General features: G+C 42.4%; 1 protein-coding gene across 1 annotated transcript in view; it reads right to left on the bottom strand.

The window, feature by feature from the left end:
- LOC126474677 (diuretic hormone receptor-like) overlaps positions 1 to 16,961 on the bottom strand; it is a gene marked incomplete at its 3' end in the record, with an annotated part of 1,060,935 nt that overhangs the window by 292,745 nt on the left and 751,229 nt on the right. The window contains exon 5 of the mRNA XM_050102155.1: positions 3,249 to 4,213. Within this exon, the coding sequence (XP_049958112.1) occupies positions 3,249 to 3,510 (262 nt within the window). The remainder of the gene's footprint in view (positions 1 to 3,248; positions 4,214 to 16,961) is intronic.

Genomic DNA, 16,961 nt, shown 5'->3' with positions numbered 1-16,961 from the left:
CCTTTCTGGAAAATATTACATATAAGTCTATTAAGTCCTGTTCTATTCTAATTTCTTTCAAGACTGTCTCTCTATTACCTGACCCTAAGCTAAAAATGTGCACCTCCGACTATAGCATTCAGATGGTTTTGGTCTTGTGTACTTGCAACCGCCCCTACACTTCTTGCAAGGTGCTCAGCTCATCTCCCCGTCTTATTCAGGTGCAGGCCATGTCTAGTGTATCCCTATCTCCAAACTGCACCAAAATTCATAGCATATTTATGAGACTTTCAAATCGAAATCAACCAACTCAGCTTTTTGTAGACACTTATGACTACCCAGGCTAGTCGTATCGCTGGGAAACGTACACACAGCCTACACAAATGTGTTCTGTTTCTGCACCTATTTCCTCTAGATCATCTTTATAGCTATATTCTAAGTAACTATCCAGGCTGTTACCTACACCTCCTACTGTACGTGCCTTATCCTCTCCGTCAAAATCTCTGAAGAAAAAGCCCGTATGTTCTCTGTCGCCTGGCTAAGCTTCGCTCATGACCTAGTATTGCAGATACGGTTTTTCCTGTATCACTTCGCGTACACTCCTCCTGTGTCTGCGAGCTTGCGGACCTTTTTTTTTTTTTTTTTTTTTTTTTTTTTTTTTTTTTTGCTTGACTTTTAACTGACCTAGCAGAGTTGTTCCTACGAGTCTGGTCCACTCTGCTTTGCTGGGAGACTGACTGAAGCAGCCGTCTCCTATTTCAGGTAACAAGTCAAACTGATTGCTAACTCGAATTTGAAGTGTGAATTCTGAGTTTTTCTCCTTTCACCTTTCACCATCTTCCACTGCGTTTCCCCCTTCTTCCTATCTAAGTCAAATTACGTCACTTCTAATACTGCCTGATGAGCACGAGTCATTATTCCTTATTCCAGGATACTCTCGTCTCGACTACATAATGTACAACTCTATGAGAGAGCCGCATCTGATAACTGGCTTCCCTCTATATGACTCCAGCCAAATACAAACCCACAGTCCTGACGGGTTTGTCCCATAGTGAATAACCTGTGGAAACATCCACATTTGTCACCCATGACGATACGTTTGACTAAACTAAAGAGCATTTGATACACAAATAAAGTAATAATTAGTGAAAATTTATCTCTTGATGAGCTAGGTGGCAGGCGGAAGTAAAACAGGAGAATGTAACGATGCAGATATTCACTGAACGTGTTTCACAAAGCAGTAGACACTAAATGAATGGAAACTAATAGGGAAAATATTTTTAATAATACTGTTAACCGACACCAAAAATGGTTCAAATGGCTCTGAGCACTATCGGACTTAACATCTATGGTCATCAGTCCCCTAGAACTTCGAACTACTTAAAGCTAACTAACCTAAGGACATCACACAACACCCAGTCATCACGAGGCAGAGACAATCCCTGACCCCGCCGGGAATCGAACCCGGGAACCCGGGCGCGGGAAGCGAGAACGCTACCGCAAGACCACGAGCTGCGGACTAAACCGACACTATTAGGACTGTCAGACGTTAACACCATAATCTGAATACTTCACAGATTCCCACTCAATTTCAGTTTTAAATCACTGAATACACGAAACGAATTAAAACTAAGAAAGGACGGTATTTTTAACAACAATATTAAACAGGCACCATCTGGACATCATGGAAAGCATTGCATTGTATTCTGAACAACACTCAGCGTTCCGCAGCTGCCGTTTCTGACGTCAGAGCGCTTAGAGAGAGAGAGAGAGAGAGAGAGAGAGAGAGAGAGAGAGAGAGAGAGGGAGGGAGGGAGGGAGGGAGTGGGAGAGAGAGAGAGAGAGAGAGAGAGAGAGAGAGAACGAGACCGCCCGCCACTGACTGCCGACTGCCAACACCAAGCTACCTTTTGAATGGGCTATCGGCAGCATTCAAACTGCAAAACTGTCGTTTGTTTAAAAAACATAACAGACATAAAACTCGGTGGTGAAGAAACTCAAATATTGATGCTACTGACTTTCAGGTCAATTATAGAAATTCTTCCAATCCATATGCGGCATACAGCAAACCAGTGCTTAACAGTATTGGTTAAAAACAGTCTTCGTTGCAATTTTAGTTTTTTTATTTTCCAACGACGCGTTTCACCTTATTTAGCCATCTTCAGGTTATCTTAATTTGGTATTTCTTAGAAGAATCCTTTAGTCAATGTAGCCAAAGGGCAATCAGGCCAACATCGCCTTCGTTAAACTCAGTAAAAACTTTTATAGATGGAAGCGAGTGACACCAAGATCTGCATAATGCCTTCCCGTTCACAGGAGCGAGTAACAGAATAAGATCAGATTATTACAGATAATACAGAGACAATTTTGGAGAAAGTCTTTCAAAATTGCTTTAGCAGATGGTGCCTGGTCTTTGTGCTAAACTGGCCTTCTGTCTGAGGTATCAGAATTGAAAAGGTAATAGAAATGGATGTTGTTGACTAGATTTCTGCTAAAAAGCAATACTGCATTTCTATACTTGTACCATCACAAATACAACGTAATGCCTTAGTATTAATGGAATTCGGAAAAAAGTTTGCTTCCTCATATTTTGCCAAAAATTGACATTTGTGAGATCGCGGCTGTGTACAAAAATACAAGTTAATCTTTTCAAAAAAGAAACGAGCAAACAGCCGCTGTTAATAATATTATTTATTTATATAAGTAGCACTGTTACCGGTTTCTAGATTTCTGTTCACTTTCATACCACGGTTGTTGTTATTTACATCAGTTGCTGGAAAAAAAACATATAGTCTATCGGCTAACATAAACCACAACAGACGTAATATAAACGGGAACTGCCATATGAAGATGAATCTTTCGCTTAGAAACCGTCAACCGTGGTATCTGTATAAACAATTAGCATTATTGGCAGTCGGTAGTTGCTGTTTTCTTCTTTTCAAGAATTAACTTCAAAAACTTTCTAGTTGGCAATCAGAACCAGTGAGTTTCCTGGTATGGCACCTACGTTCTTAAACGAGTATTTTTTTTTAATTTGCCTCATTAGTTTTCGGGCAGTTGCGGTGTGTAGCACAATTCTGTAGTATCAGAATACCATCTGAGCTATCTGGGCTCATATCACTTATGTTGAAACAGAGATATATTGCTTTTTTGTTCTCCTGACAGAGATCAGATTTCACACTAAAAATGTTCTCCACTTACGCTCTTTGTTGTGGCTAATGCTATGAAGTATATGATGTCTATCAAACGTTTTGTTAGTTGGTACTTACGAGACGTGTCGTAGGGGATGCCATTGAGTTCGGCGAAGCAAGGCAGAACGGCGGCAGTGTTGGCCTTGGTTGGTGGCCAACAGAGCAGTCGGTCCCAGGAATGCGGGCACCAGCCACCCCCAGTACCGCCTCCGCTCCCGCCACCGCTGCTTCCAGCGGCGCCCCCTGCAGCCACCTCCGCCGCCCCCAGGTAGCAGCGCAACTCTTCCGCATCCCACCTTGTCGCATTCAGCAGCGCCTGCATCTCGGCGTCCATCTCCATTGTGGTGGAGTCGTTCAGCTACGTTCCCATCTGCTTCTGGCGCTCTGCACGGCACAGTGAAAGGCCAAGTTCTAGAGGCACGGAGTCTTGGGAGACGTCGCACAAAGTCTACTTCACAACCGTCACCTAACCACTGCAGTCGCTTTTTAAACTACTTAAGGAAAATTATTCAGGTACTAGTTCCACATAAATGTGAACACCACACTGAAACATCAACAGATTGCCTGCGATTCATTTTGTCACAGATATTTCTTCTTCATTTTCGTTTACAATGGGAAAATTCTTCGGAAAATTTGGGTTACTGTTCCTTGTTCGTGGTAAAATCCGCTTAAATTCGGAAAAGAATCTCTGAGTTATGTTAATTGCTATAAAAATTTTGAAGCGAGTTTTCAGATAGATTTCCTCCATTAGAGCAAACTAATAAGTTATATTTTAGTAGGCCTTCAATCGGATAGAAGTCTGTAAGTAATGTGTGGTAATTAATCGTTTTGGTCCCTCATCAGACGTGAATAGAAACTTTCCCATAACTTATACCGTTTAAACAAATGAATTTCCACCAATTTTGATTTCAAAGCCCACGGTTCATGTTTGGTCACTGTTCAAGCTACAAGGTAAGCTCTTCAATTATTTCGACACAGGAAGCACTCTTCAGCAGCTCTTGCAGATGAGAAAACAGCCACAAGCCTCGATGACTGCCCATAATCTGAAAAGAAACAAAGTAAGAACACTTAGCTATTTCGAGAGCACAGTATGGATTTATATACATATAAAAACAATCTAACTAAATTTTTACAGTTCCGACACTGAACTGGAAGATTTTACAAAACCTACAATAGTAGTATCAACTTGGAACAACTTAAATCAGTCTGTACAGAATATAACTTAATTGATTCGAAGATAGTATAAACTTCGCGGAAGCCAACAGTTATCCCATGTTATTGCGCAGTCTGGGAGCTGCCAGAAGTTGGGAGTATGAGGACAGGACTGCAGTTGATTTTATGGGTGTAACAGAAGAAATCTCAGATACCCAACTTGGTCGAATAATATATGACATGAACTGCGATGTACTGTATTGGATAATCTGTGACCTTACGTTGTTCCTGTAACGCAGCAATGCGTAATTAGTTCAACCTGATAGATAGCTTGGAAAAACGAGACTTACCTGGCGAAAAGATATATTTCAACATTAAATACACTCTTATCAATATCTCGTATGAATCCAAGATTGTAGAGGACAAATGCGCCGCTGCTGCACTAGTCAGACCTACATGAGAGGAGAGCAGACAATGAAACCTATCATCATATACCTATCTTGTAGCTTAGTGGGAACTTATCGACACATTGACATCCAGGACGTAAGCGTATGGATCCCAGAATGCTTCTGCCGTTGGTGTTCTTGATACTAATAATGTAATTCCCTCTTGTCAGACGAATCTATCTCCACAGCATCCTCAATATTCTTCTTACGATCACCTGTACAAGCAAGTAGTAAGGCGGAATGAACTGGTACTTGCGTTATATTTCGTATGCTGGCTCTTCCTCGACTTAACGTGGAAAATATCCATATTCCTATCACAGGCAGCACTGGTTAGTCTTGTTTGTAGAGACATGCAATGGAATGATGGCACGTGCTCAGACGTAGTAAAAGGCAGATGATAAACGTTTTGTTCGCTGGTGGGATACTGGGAAATTGCACTCATTGTACAAGTGAGATTTTAGACGAAACGAAAAAAGTATCCCATGCAACAATATCAATGAGTCACAAATAGAATCAGTAAACTCACGAAAATACGTAAGTGCAATAATTTGTCAAGATGTAAAGTGGAATGATCACGTATTCTGAGTCGTAAGTAAATCAGTTGGTAGATTTCGGTTTATGGTAATACATATTGCTTACAAACCAGTCGTGAAATCCATTCTAGAATACTGTCTCTTCCATATAACACCAACAGTAGCTATTATGTTTATTAAAAAAGACAGCACGAATGACAACAGATCTGATGACTCGTGGGTAAGCGTGACAGATATGTCGAAAAGCGTCGACGTGAGAAAACTGAAGATTAACGCGAAGTGTCCTACGAACGCCACTCACAAAGTTTCAAGAACTAAAATAAGCGATTGGTCTTGGACTATGCTACGCGCCTCTAAGTATCACCCTCTTAAGGACTGCGAAGGTAAGATTTGACTAATTACAGGAAACACGCAGATATTTCAGCACATTATTATTCCTGCGTTGCAAACACGAACTGAACGGCAAGAAACCCTTGGTACATGTTACAATGACAAGTACGGTCCACCATCCACTTGTCAGCGGGGTTTAGCTTTAGATGTAGACAAGTAGTCACTCTATCAGTGTACAGGGTGCCTCAAACCTTTTAGTTCTAATTGAAACAGGTGATAGTGTGTCCACACCCGATTACACTGAGATAGGGAACCAATGTTTGGAAATTCATATATATTGTTATGCACAAACGTAACGTACGCCGCGTAACAATAGCGTAGCTCATAGTAATTGCTCTAAGAGGCGACCGCCTGTGTCAATGGAAGGGTGGCAACGGCTTATGAAGTTCTGTTGCGCTCTCTCAAAGATGGTTGGTTGGTTGTTTTGGGGAAGGAGACCAGACAGCGTGGTCATCGGTCTCATCGGATTAGGGAAGGATGGGGAAGCAAGTCGGCCGTGCCCTTTCAGAGGAACCATCCCGGCATTTGCCTGGAGTGATTTAGGGAAATCACGGAAAACCTAAATCAGGATGGCCGGACGCGGGATTGAACCGTCGTCCTCCCGAATGCGAGTCCAGTGTCTAACCACTGCGCCACCTCGCTCGGTCTCTCAAAGATCCCCGCTGTGTGTTGTGCTAGGAGACAGGCAGCTTGTACCCTAGCAAGCAGGTATTCAGCTGTTTCTACGGTTGGTTACGTGTTAACGTAGCCCCGAGAAAAAAGTCGAGGCGTGTGCGGTCCAGCAGTCGCGCTGATCATGGGTCATAACCCCTCTTTCCAATCAAGCTGCGAGGGAACGTGTTGTTCAGGTGCTTGCGAACATTAAAATCGATATGGGCTGGTATACTGTCTTGTTGAAGCCACATCTTCCGCGGACAATAAAGGGTACAGTCCTTGCAGACTGGGGCGGCATTCCTCACCGGAACACCAGGTGTTATGGACCAGTCAAATGGGGAGGCAGAAAGTAGGATCCTGTTGCATAACCTTGGATAATGCCCTCTAGAGTAGCGTTGCCGGTGGTCACCAATATGGGTGACGCGAGGGTCGTCCTGACATCAGACATGGGTGTTGCGGCTGTTGAAAACATCTCCACTGCTTTTAATAGTTACTACGAGCTACGTTCTTGTTATGCGGTGTACGCTTTGTATGTTCACAACACAATAAATATGCATTTCTGAGCATTCGATCCTTTGTCAATATAATCTGTTGTGAACCCACTATCACCTGTTTCACTTTGATCTAAAAGTCTGAGACACCATCTGTGTGCATCGTAAATTAACAGTACTTTGAATCTACGTTCTCCCACATGAAGTTCTAGACAAAATTTTGCAATGGAACTTATTAGCTAACTTCTCCAAACATTACTGATGTGCCTAGCGAGGCGGTGCAGCGGTTAGCACACCGGATTCGCATTCTGGAAGACGATGGTTCAAATCTGCATCCCGTCGTTCAGATTTTGATGTACCGTGATTCTTCTAAACAATCCCAGGCTGATGCTGGAACTGTTTCTATGAAAGTGCTTGGCCGATTTTCTTCCCCGATTTTTCGTAGTCCTCTCTTGTGCTCTGTTTCAAATAACATCGCTGTTGACTGGACTTCAAACTCTTTATCTTCCTTCGTTTCTTCAACTCTCTCGTCTCAACAACGGCCTTCCCCAGCGCTAATGCAGTCAGGAGCTCTTAATATCATCAGATAGATTCATCGGAGCACCTAAGTCGTACACTGCTATTACTCTCACTCAGAATGGTTTGCAGCTCTGATACACAGTTCTCAGTGGGAAGGGATCGATGCCTTGAACTCTGAGCATTATTCGATCAGTATTCTCGTCGCAGGCTGAGTAATGACCGAGAGACAGACGACACGAAGATTGTGAAATAAAGTTGTATCTTGTGACTAGAGCCGTTCTACTAGAGCTAGTCCACAGGGCGCAACGAATGGACACCTTTTGGGATTACGAAGGTATATTGGCGGACATGGCATTCCACACCCCATCTACAGTGATAATGACCTAACATGAAACATAGCCAATAAAGAGATAGCAGAACTTTAATATGGCATCTCTGCTAATAAGGCCCACCATTATCTCGCATAACACAGTATAATGTAAAAGGTCATAGCTCCGCTTGCGGCTTAGTGACATGAAGGTGGGAGGGAAGGGTCCATTGAATGAAAATAAGTCTTAGAAAAGTGCTTGAACGCTCCAGCATGGTCAAAGAAGGCTGCAGACTGTACTCGTGAACAATGTCAATCGTCCAAGATGAAGACGAAGAGCTCTGCCCATCGCACTTCCTCGCGGGGGCTAGATTCACCGCATTGCAAACAGGACTAAAGACACCATTTGTAACACACTTGACGAGAGAATTCAAACTCCTTGAGCAACCAGAAGAAGATCTCTGTAATCCGTGAGGTAAAAAGTATCTTATGCTCTTGTAAAATTCTACCATGTTAAACTCCCAAATGGATGGTGGACGAGGATCACAGACAGTGACTTCGCCCTCCGACAGCAGAACATGTAGAAGCAGGCAAGAGAGGAGGAGCCGAAAAAAGACAGACTTAGAGTCCCTTTCGCAGTCAGTCTTGTCAGTGGCGATGGAAAACACTTCACCAGGCTTGTCCAGCTGCTCACAGCGCTGGAAGTGGTCCAGAGTAGGGAGGATGTGGCGAATCGCTGAACGACATCTCTGATTTGTATCTGTGTAACAACACTTGTAACTAAAGTCGTGTAACCTCAGTGACCTGAACGTCCTGTGTAAAAAAAAAATCTATATATTGACTGCCGGTAAACCACTGTCTAATTGTTCCCACAATGGGTTCTGTGTTATCGGGACGGAACCTAGGAATGGGTGATCTTATTAGTGACCATACAAGCAAAACGATCCACCACGTCACTGAAGCTTCCATTTAATAATCTTCAGGTCAGCTACAGAGGCATATGCCCAGTGGAGAAGCGGAGAATGCAACTTCGAAAGTAAAGGTAGGAAGGTGGTTCTGTGCAGGTTCAAGACTTCCCGCACTGCAGATGACATCACGACGTCGTGGTTTCATAATTGACTTTATGGTTACCTGGTTGTCACACCTTACGGATCTGGAAGCACGGTCCCTAAAAGCACTAGATACTTCAAAATGCATGGGCTGCATTTCACGGGGAGCAGACCGAAATTATCTGCTTGAATTGTGTGGAGCGTCTGTGTGGTGCCGGGTTAGTTGTGAGCACGTTGCGCATGTAATTTTTACGGCTGCCCTACGAGATGATTTCGGCCATTGTGCCCGATAAGGGAATCTGACTGATCATAAATGTCTTTGGAAGCTGTTCTATTCCTAGCTTGTGCTCGGAACTTCTTACGGTGAGGCAAGCTTCTAGGAGAATATTCACGGCACAGATGTGCATCTTACAGAGCCGCTTCCACAGCAATGCAATTGATTTTCACTAATGCACTGAGAGCAACGAGGACTTTTGAGATTCGCGTAGAACACTGCTTTTTAGGCTTGGGTGTAACTGATTTTACAGCTCAGCTTCAAGGTTGGAATGGATCTCCATTCTGGGTTTTCACCCAACTCGTAATTAGTCCATATCTTACTTATTTAAGGGGCTGCATAGTGCATACAACTTTGAAGTCTTTATTTTATAACGTTAATCACAAGAATCATAAATTTAATACAGCAGACCTTGATCAGCCATTGATGGCTCGATAGAACTCCTTTGCTTTTCATTTTTCCTGGGCATGCCTTCAGGATTCACTTATTCACAGTTGGCATGCTATTAGCAGCAATTTATTTCAGTCAATGTGCACTTAAACTGTTCTATGGTGGTGGAATGATCATTTAATGGAAAAGTTCAAACGAGTGCCCCAGTTCTTGTATACAAAATGATGTGCGACTTCTAAACTCCCTGCGAGCATGGTGTAAAGCTGTTGATGTCTCGAGCAACAAGCTTCATCGATGTACTGCGTTCAGTGACATAACAACGGCTCTTTAAATAACTCAAAATGGAAAAAAGCACTTACTGGTGCTAGACTGGGGGAACGAGAGGGCCATTCCCCAGACCAAAGGCGTCCTAAGCATTGCTCTGTGACACCAGCAATTTCACATCTCGTCCGCAGGCTTGCGTTCAGGAAAAATCTCAGTGAATGAACATTCCACTACCAGAACATCCATCTGCACACAGTCAATTATGTACAGCATCCACGTCCAGAACTTCGAACGTTTCTAGCTTTTTAACCAAACTCAACTGATATTTGATTAAAATTCGTGCATAATTAGTTTAAACTCGAGCTACATGTTCGAAAAAATTATTATGTTGAAAAAATTATAACTCTTTTCAGTAACTATGGAATGTAGTTATGTTCAGGACCCTGCTGAAAGAGTAACGTTAGTACATCTACATACCTAAATAAATATTTCATTCCCTTATTATTTCGTACGTTACATTCGAAAACGTCATAAGTGAAACACTCTCAAACCGGGAAGACGAAAATTAGCTAGCTTTAGTCTTTAGAAGCAAACTGTAAAGGTACGGGCTGCTTTTTGATTACATGATTAGATTATATCTACTGTCAACCAGATTAAAAGCACAATTTTTGTGAGTTGTTTGTTATCCTTTTATCGAATGTCTAGCTACAGAGGCTCGTGCCAGTGTGGTAAGGATCTTTTCCGTATGCTTTAACGACAAGCACTCAATCGTCGCCATTGTAAACCGTAGTGTAAAATTTATTCCCTTGTCGGAAAAAAACATTAATTTCTTTTTGAGTCAGACATTAAATATAGGAGTGCTTTTTATTCTACTTGTTCATCTGTTTTAATCTCTTACTCTCTATTAGTGTTTTTTTTTTCAGATCCGATAATGCGCATAATATCCACCAGTGAGGATGTGTGTGATCCATGACGGTTAATGAAATAAAACTACGTATTTGTTCCGTTCTCTCCAACACAGACTAATACGTAAACGTATATTATGTACTGAAGGAGATTAAGGTTTAAAGTCCCGTGACGATGGAGTAACTTTAGACTCAACATAAGCTGCGATAACACAAGGATTTGGTAGGATATCGTCTGTATATACCAAAGAAATTATTATATTTTCACCTTAATGGACTGGGAGCTGGTGGGGTGGGGGGATAAATGGAGGAGAACCTGCATTACGATTGTCGGACAAGGATATGCACCCGATATTCCTCAGTGCAGCTGCCGTGCCTTAGCAACTATGCCAGGTCATTCGCTTTTGTTGAGCATATTACATTCTCACATACGGCCATGATCCTTAAATCATAAAACCGTGGCTTATAATGAGATGCACAGGCATTCTTTCAGTTGCAAACCAAGTAGGACTGCTAGACCATACTGCGCAAAAACTTACTCACCACCAGGAGCCATTACGCTAACACCGTTTAACATTGCCTTCTGCCTTCATACTGAAATCATCTGACGTGGCAGAGAGTCCACAAAATACTTCAGGTCCTTGATTTCCATTGATGATTAGATGGTGTAGATTTACCAGAACTGCTACATTGCACCCTTTGTTCGATACAGGTCCAAAAATTTTATGTAGAACTAGTTGTTACCCATGGCCGCCCTCACTTTGTTATGATGAATGTTGGTGAGTAAGCAGCTAGTGTATGTGCGATAACATCAGCTGTAATCATGTGTCTGCCTGGCTGCGTAGGCATAGCTCGCTATGTGCGCCCCGCTCTTCCCCACTCTCAAGACGTCACAACAAACGATGCTTCGGTATGCGTAGCATCCTCGCTGAGCAGTGCTTACAAAAGGGCGTGGGCAAGAGCGCGCTTCTATGCATCGTGCTACTGAAGTAGCTACATATTATACAGCGTGCACACTATGTAACAAATAGCGTGGAATTGAGGATTAAACGAGAATTGTATTCATTACTTACATTCGTGTCATGCACCACTTATTAACCAATAAAAGCATTTTCACAAATATGATGAAGATCAAAAATCAAAGAGCAAATAGCTTTTTCAAAGAGTAGTTAGTTACTCCTAATTCGCATAATGATCTTCAAATCAATAAGTGTCTTATACTACTCACTTTACAAAGTATCATATGTTCTTACACGGAGCTCAAGGTAACTTCTTACCAGATATAACCGAAACTGGTTCAGCGGGTTAGTCTTGAACACATAACACACAGAGTTACTTTCGCATTTACGATACCAGTAAATCACGATATAATTTTTTTCGTGATCCGATTTTGATGAAATAAGGCCTACACGGTGAGACAAGTTATACTCGAGTTACCTGCGGAGCCACCATGAAGTTTCGTCTGGCTGTTTTTTAGTTTAGCATGTCCAAACAGACAAACAGATTGACAGGACGGATCTAGTAAAAGTTTATTTATCGTGATCCTACTTGATGAACTAAAGCAGTGGTCGTCCAGCTGCGGCCCTAATTAATTACACACGTGGCCCGTGATTCTCAGCCGCGTTTCATAGTAATCCTATGCATAGACAGCTAACAGTTAAATCCAGAAATATCAATTAACGCCAAGAGCTTGTTAAGTGAGAAAACTTCCTCATCAGAAACAGACTGTAGGGCCTAGAACCGCTCGGCCACCCCACCCGGCTGTAAGACCACACTAATTTATATAGGTTATCAGTTAAGAATCAGATCGGTATGTATGCGGCCTAAAGATTCAAACATACAAATTTGTGTAAATTACCAATTAATAACAATATCACACTAGTTTTTATTGGTTACCAGTTAATTAATGATACCGGTATACATGCTGCCAGAGGTGCAGCCTAAAATTCCAGTGTTGGAGTTTGAGTACAGAAGTTTAATTATCGCTGAACTAAAGGCTATACAAGGCCACAAGATATACATTAGTCACCTCTGAAAACCCCATGAAAATCTGTCTAGTAGTTTCGGATAAGTGTGTTCGGACACACACAGCAGTTTTACAGATCCGTTATTACCAGAGAGGATTAAGACCGAGTGATTTAGAGGAAGAGGCGAGATGCAATAAGCTGCTTGAGTGTTCGTCAAAACAGGAATGTGTGAGAATGGTCTGGAAGACGGAAATGTCCACACCATACTCATCGTGTCGACGTAGATGGAAAGGTCAACACGTCGTCTCACATAGTACTGAAATGAGCGTTCTTGGTTATCGAAATGAGTGACCTATAGCTTTTTTTTGCGGAATCACTGCCGTACTGAGTTACACTCTCCGAACACTGCACTTCATACCCCTCAACGGACCGTCAGTGCACTCACTGCACTGCATAATTTGGACAGAAAATTGTGACTCGGTGGTCAGAAGTTTCCTTAGTACACTGAGGTTCTGTAGTTTTCTGTGCTGTTGTTGACAGTGGCCATTTACAAGGTACCCGAACCCCGAATGCCCACTGCATGGAGTTCTGCTCGCAATATTCGCTCTGAAACTGAGATACACTTGCCTTTACTGACAGGAGTAATCACTGCTGAGCTAGAAATCTACTGTTACTGGCAAGATTTGATTTTACACTTGCCTCTGGTCTCTCTTGGTTAGGGTCTCATACTATCGTAGTTTTGGCAACGTACGACCTGACTGTGAGTGGCATGCAACATCTTGTAGACACGTTGGACAATCCGTGTCGATGCAGCGGAATTTATAGACAATTTCACTCACGGTGCGATCGTGGTCACGCTCAGACGCGGTAGCTCGTTACTGCAATGCTGTCATGTTTCCACGTCGACGCTTTGTACTGCACCGATTCCACGATATCTACCATCACGTACACACAACTGCACTGCCACAGCTTGGCCCAATGCTGGAGATTCACACGACAGTCTGGTATCAGTTCTCTAAGATCTTCGGCTTCTGAAAGCGACGAATGTTCTCTTTTCAGGATGTGACTAATGTTTCCACCTGCGGGCTTATCACAGGCGTGCCGCCCAACGTGATCATAGCAGAATGTTTTCATGGTCAGGCAAATTTTCTTCTATTTCTGTCTTAAGTATCATGACAAAAAGTACGGATGTTTGCTAACAAGGGAACCATGCCCACTCTTCATCGCCGATTTCGTCGAAATGTTTTATATATTCAGGGCTTGGCCAGAAGTGGGAGTGATAGAAGTGGAAGCTCCAGATGTCCAAGCGTTCAGAATAAGAATTTTTGGAGCAGGTAGGCCGAGGCATTAGCCTTTACTGTTAGCATAACATCCATGCATCGGATTGCGCAGCGGGAAAATCGCAGAACGTTAGAACGATTATGCGACGGTCGTCAGGGATTGAGCCTCTCTGTGGAAAGTACTATTTTATTTTCAGTTCTTGTGTTACCTGTACTGCAAATCAACCGGAATAGTTCTCATTGCATTGAATTTATTAATATTCTCATAAATGGTATCAAAAGAACAGGTGAAGGAAATTCTGAGAAAGTAAATACATTTACAAGGAAGGATTCTACTTACACTATCCACAAGAACTCCTCCAATAACTTTCCAAGAATGGTTTGTACTGAGAGCGTACAGGATTTCCTATTCCGTTTGTTTCGTTTTCACCTTCGAGCCGCTCTTAGCAGCTACACGCGAGCAGCGGGTTCCCGGTGCGGGTAAAATCGGGCCATCGGTTCTTGGGCACAAGAGTAGCACGTGTAAATGACCAACTGCAAAGTAATAAAATCATCTAATTTTATATATGAAGTTTTCGTGCAAGCCTTACAATCCCAAATATTCCTTTGACTTCCCCTTTCGTGCCTTTTATGAAGATATTAATAAAACAATATGTTTAACATTATTTCGGTTGTTTTGCATTGTAGACAACGTAAAACCTGTTATTAAGAAAGAAAACTTCCGTATAGGGATGCGAACCGAGAACCGTCAGTTTACCATTCACAACTTTTACAATTGTACTAACCGCTGCCTATAATTTAATCCACGATAAAACACTTATCCATCGCCAGACCAGCGTCAAGAATTGCTATTTTTGTACTCGAATGGCTATCTGCTACTGTCCCTTTCATTTTATACCAACTCCTGGATGTCCCACAAATCCTCTTGTGAAATCGTTTAATTCTTACATCCAAATAACAAAGATCTTTTGAATCTTCCTCTACGCGGAGAGCTAACCGTTCGGCTGCTCCTCGCCGGCACACGGTGCGATATTCCTGCAGTCGATATACCCGTTCGCGGCTGATTACCTGCAGTGCCTTTGCGTGCCGGACGGGCCGTGGCGGAAGGCGTGACTCGGGTTTTGCGTGCGCCCTGTTTAAAGGTCGCGCCGGACCCTGCTTCCGGCTGTTCCTGTGCTTGCTGGTGGGTTTTCTCACTGTGCCAATGAAGTAACGAGGCCTCTTCAAACAGACGTGGAGGCTTGTTTAGTTTGCTTGCACTTACTCTGTTATGTCCTTTGGTATCGGTTCGTACACGACAGTGCAACGTACCTATATATTTCAAACAGAGGTAAGGGGTCAAATGTTGTGGATGTCCCTTGACCTGACGACCATTTGTGTACCTATCGTAAGAACGGGTATACTGTAGCTATCCTTACAATATAGGGCAAAAATTTGAACTTCACAAACTTCGCCCAGTCCAAGAAAATTTAGAAAGGCTGTTGGTTCTTTTGCAATAGGTGTGGTGCAGGGAGGACATTAGCCGTGATACCGTGATTTATAGGTACGAAAAGTACCAATTGTGGGGATGGCCACTTTATCTACTTATGGCGGAGCGTCGACATTTTCACCCCATATTTTTAATATCATATTGTCTAGGAACTGTGTAATATTTTTGGATACGATTCTCCGTTTCCGAGATCCAGAGGTTACCATACTTATGCACGTAAAATATCCAAGTAATATCTTCTCTGAAGCGTAAATGTAATTATAACTGACTTCGTTAACGCATGTTAAGGCTTCTGGTGACATCGCAATGGTTCCAACGTCACCGAACCAAGTTTTAGTCAGCATTTTTTCACCAATAAAACTTTATAAAGCGCTGTCTCTATGTAATGGGCACCTCACGCCTATACAGGCTGTCTTGGCCCGGAAACAATTCCATGGTGCCACCTGATGACGTAAGCACCTTGCAAAAAGTTGTATTACCATAAGAAATTCTTCGTACTTGCAAATAAAAATCACTAACTTTTTTGCTTTACTGCAGGCACATGCAAAAATGTTGTGCATTTTATGTAACTAGTGTAAAGTGAACTAGCGTTGGATGGGGGACAGTTTTGTGTTCATATGTTCATATGTGTCAAAGCAGGTAAATATGTCAAAGTACACAAATAAGCTGTCAAAACTTTATTGACCTACCGAATTCATTGAATATAAGCAGCACACGTTGATTGATCACAGAAAAGAAGAAAACGAGCTAAAAAATGCTCCCGTCGGTGCGCAAAAATGCGAATACTAAATCTGCTCCAAACTCCATTCCAACTCACTGACCAAAATATCTTGTCATGTGAACGAACATATTCGCGCTTTTCTATGCTGAAAGAGAATAGGAGAAAGACAGCGACGGTGGAAGACAGATGAGACAGTACCACTGGAAAATAAAGAGAGGGGACAATGATGATGGAAGAGAAAAAGTAGCCATGGAAGTGAAAGACAGATAGGTGAAGACACAGTGGGAGCCAAAGAGGAAGGGGCTATTGATGGTTAGTGAGAGAAAGTGGCAATAAAAGAAAAAAAGAGACACAGACGGAGATAAAAACAGCAGGAGCTGAAGAGAAAGGAGAAAAAATACGAAAAATGTAGATGAGTGAGACCATACAAAGACTTGGGCGTCAGGATCCCTAGACCAGCGAACATTAATGCTTACTTATAGCGCTGAGTGCATTTTGGCCCGAAATTTTAGACACGTTGGCTTAGGCGAAAAAGTAAGTTCGACTTCCCAGAACTAGTGAGCTTCCGAGGTATACATGCCAAAACTTTTGATGAGGAAGGCAGTTCCCCACTTTTCTGTCTGAGTCTTTTAAAGACGGGCATATTGGCCTTTTGTGCTCCGACGGGAGCACTTTTCAGCTGGTCACAGTTTTGACCCAAATATTCGTAGCCTAGACAATGGTGGTCAGGCAAATCTGTGGTGTCACTTCGCAAATTTCGTGTACGTCTTTGTTCACTTGTTTATTAATTCTGCTACTGAAAGATGTCTTGGTTCCTTCATTTTCTTAGAGCCAATTTTACATTTTCCAAGATTGACAATACGGTACTTCCTTTACAACTGTCTCTGAGATTTTAACTTTCTTCACTTTATTACATATCGATTCTGATACCTTCGTAAAACCTTTACTTAACTACTGCAT

The sequence above is a fragment of the Schistocerca serialis genome, chromosome 4 (genome assembly GCF_023864345.2).
Source record: "Schistocerca serialis cubense isolate TAMUIC-IGC-003099 chromosome 4, iqSchSeri2.2, whole genome shotgun sequence".
Classification (NCBI taxonomy): Eukaryota; Metazoa; Arthropoda; class Insecta; order Orthoptera; family Acrididae; genus Schistocerca; species Schistocerca serialis.
Note: the sequence above shows the minus strand (reverse complement) of the source record. Positions and strands in the feature narration are given on the sequence as shown.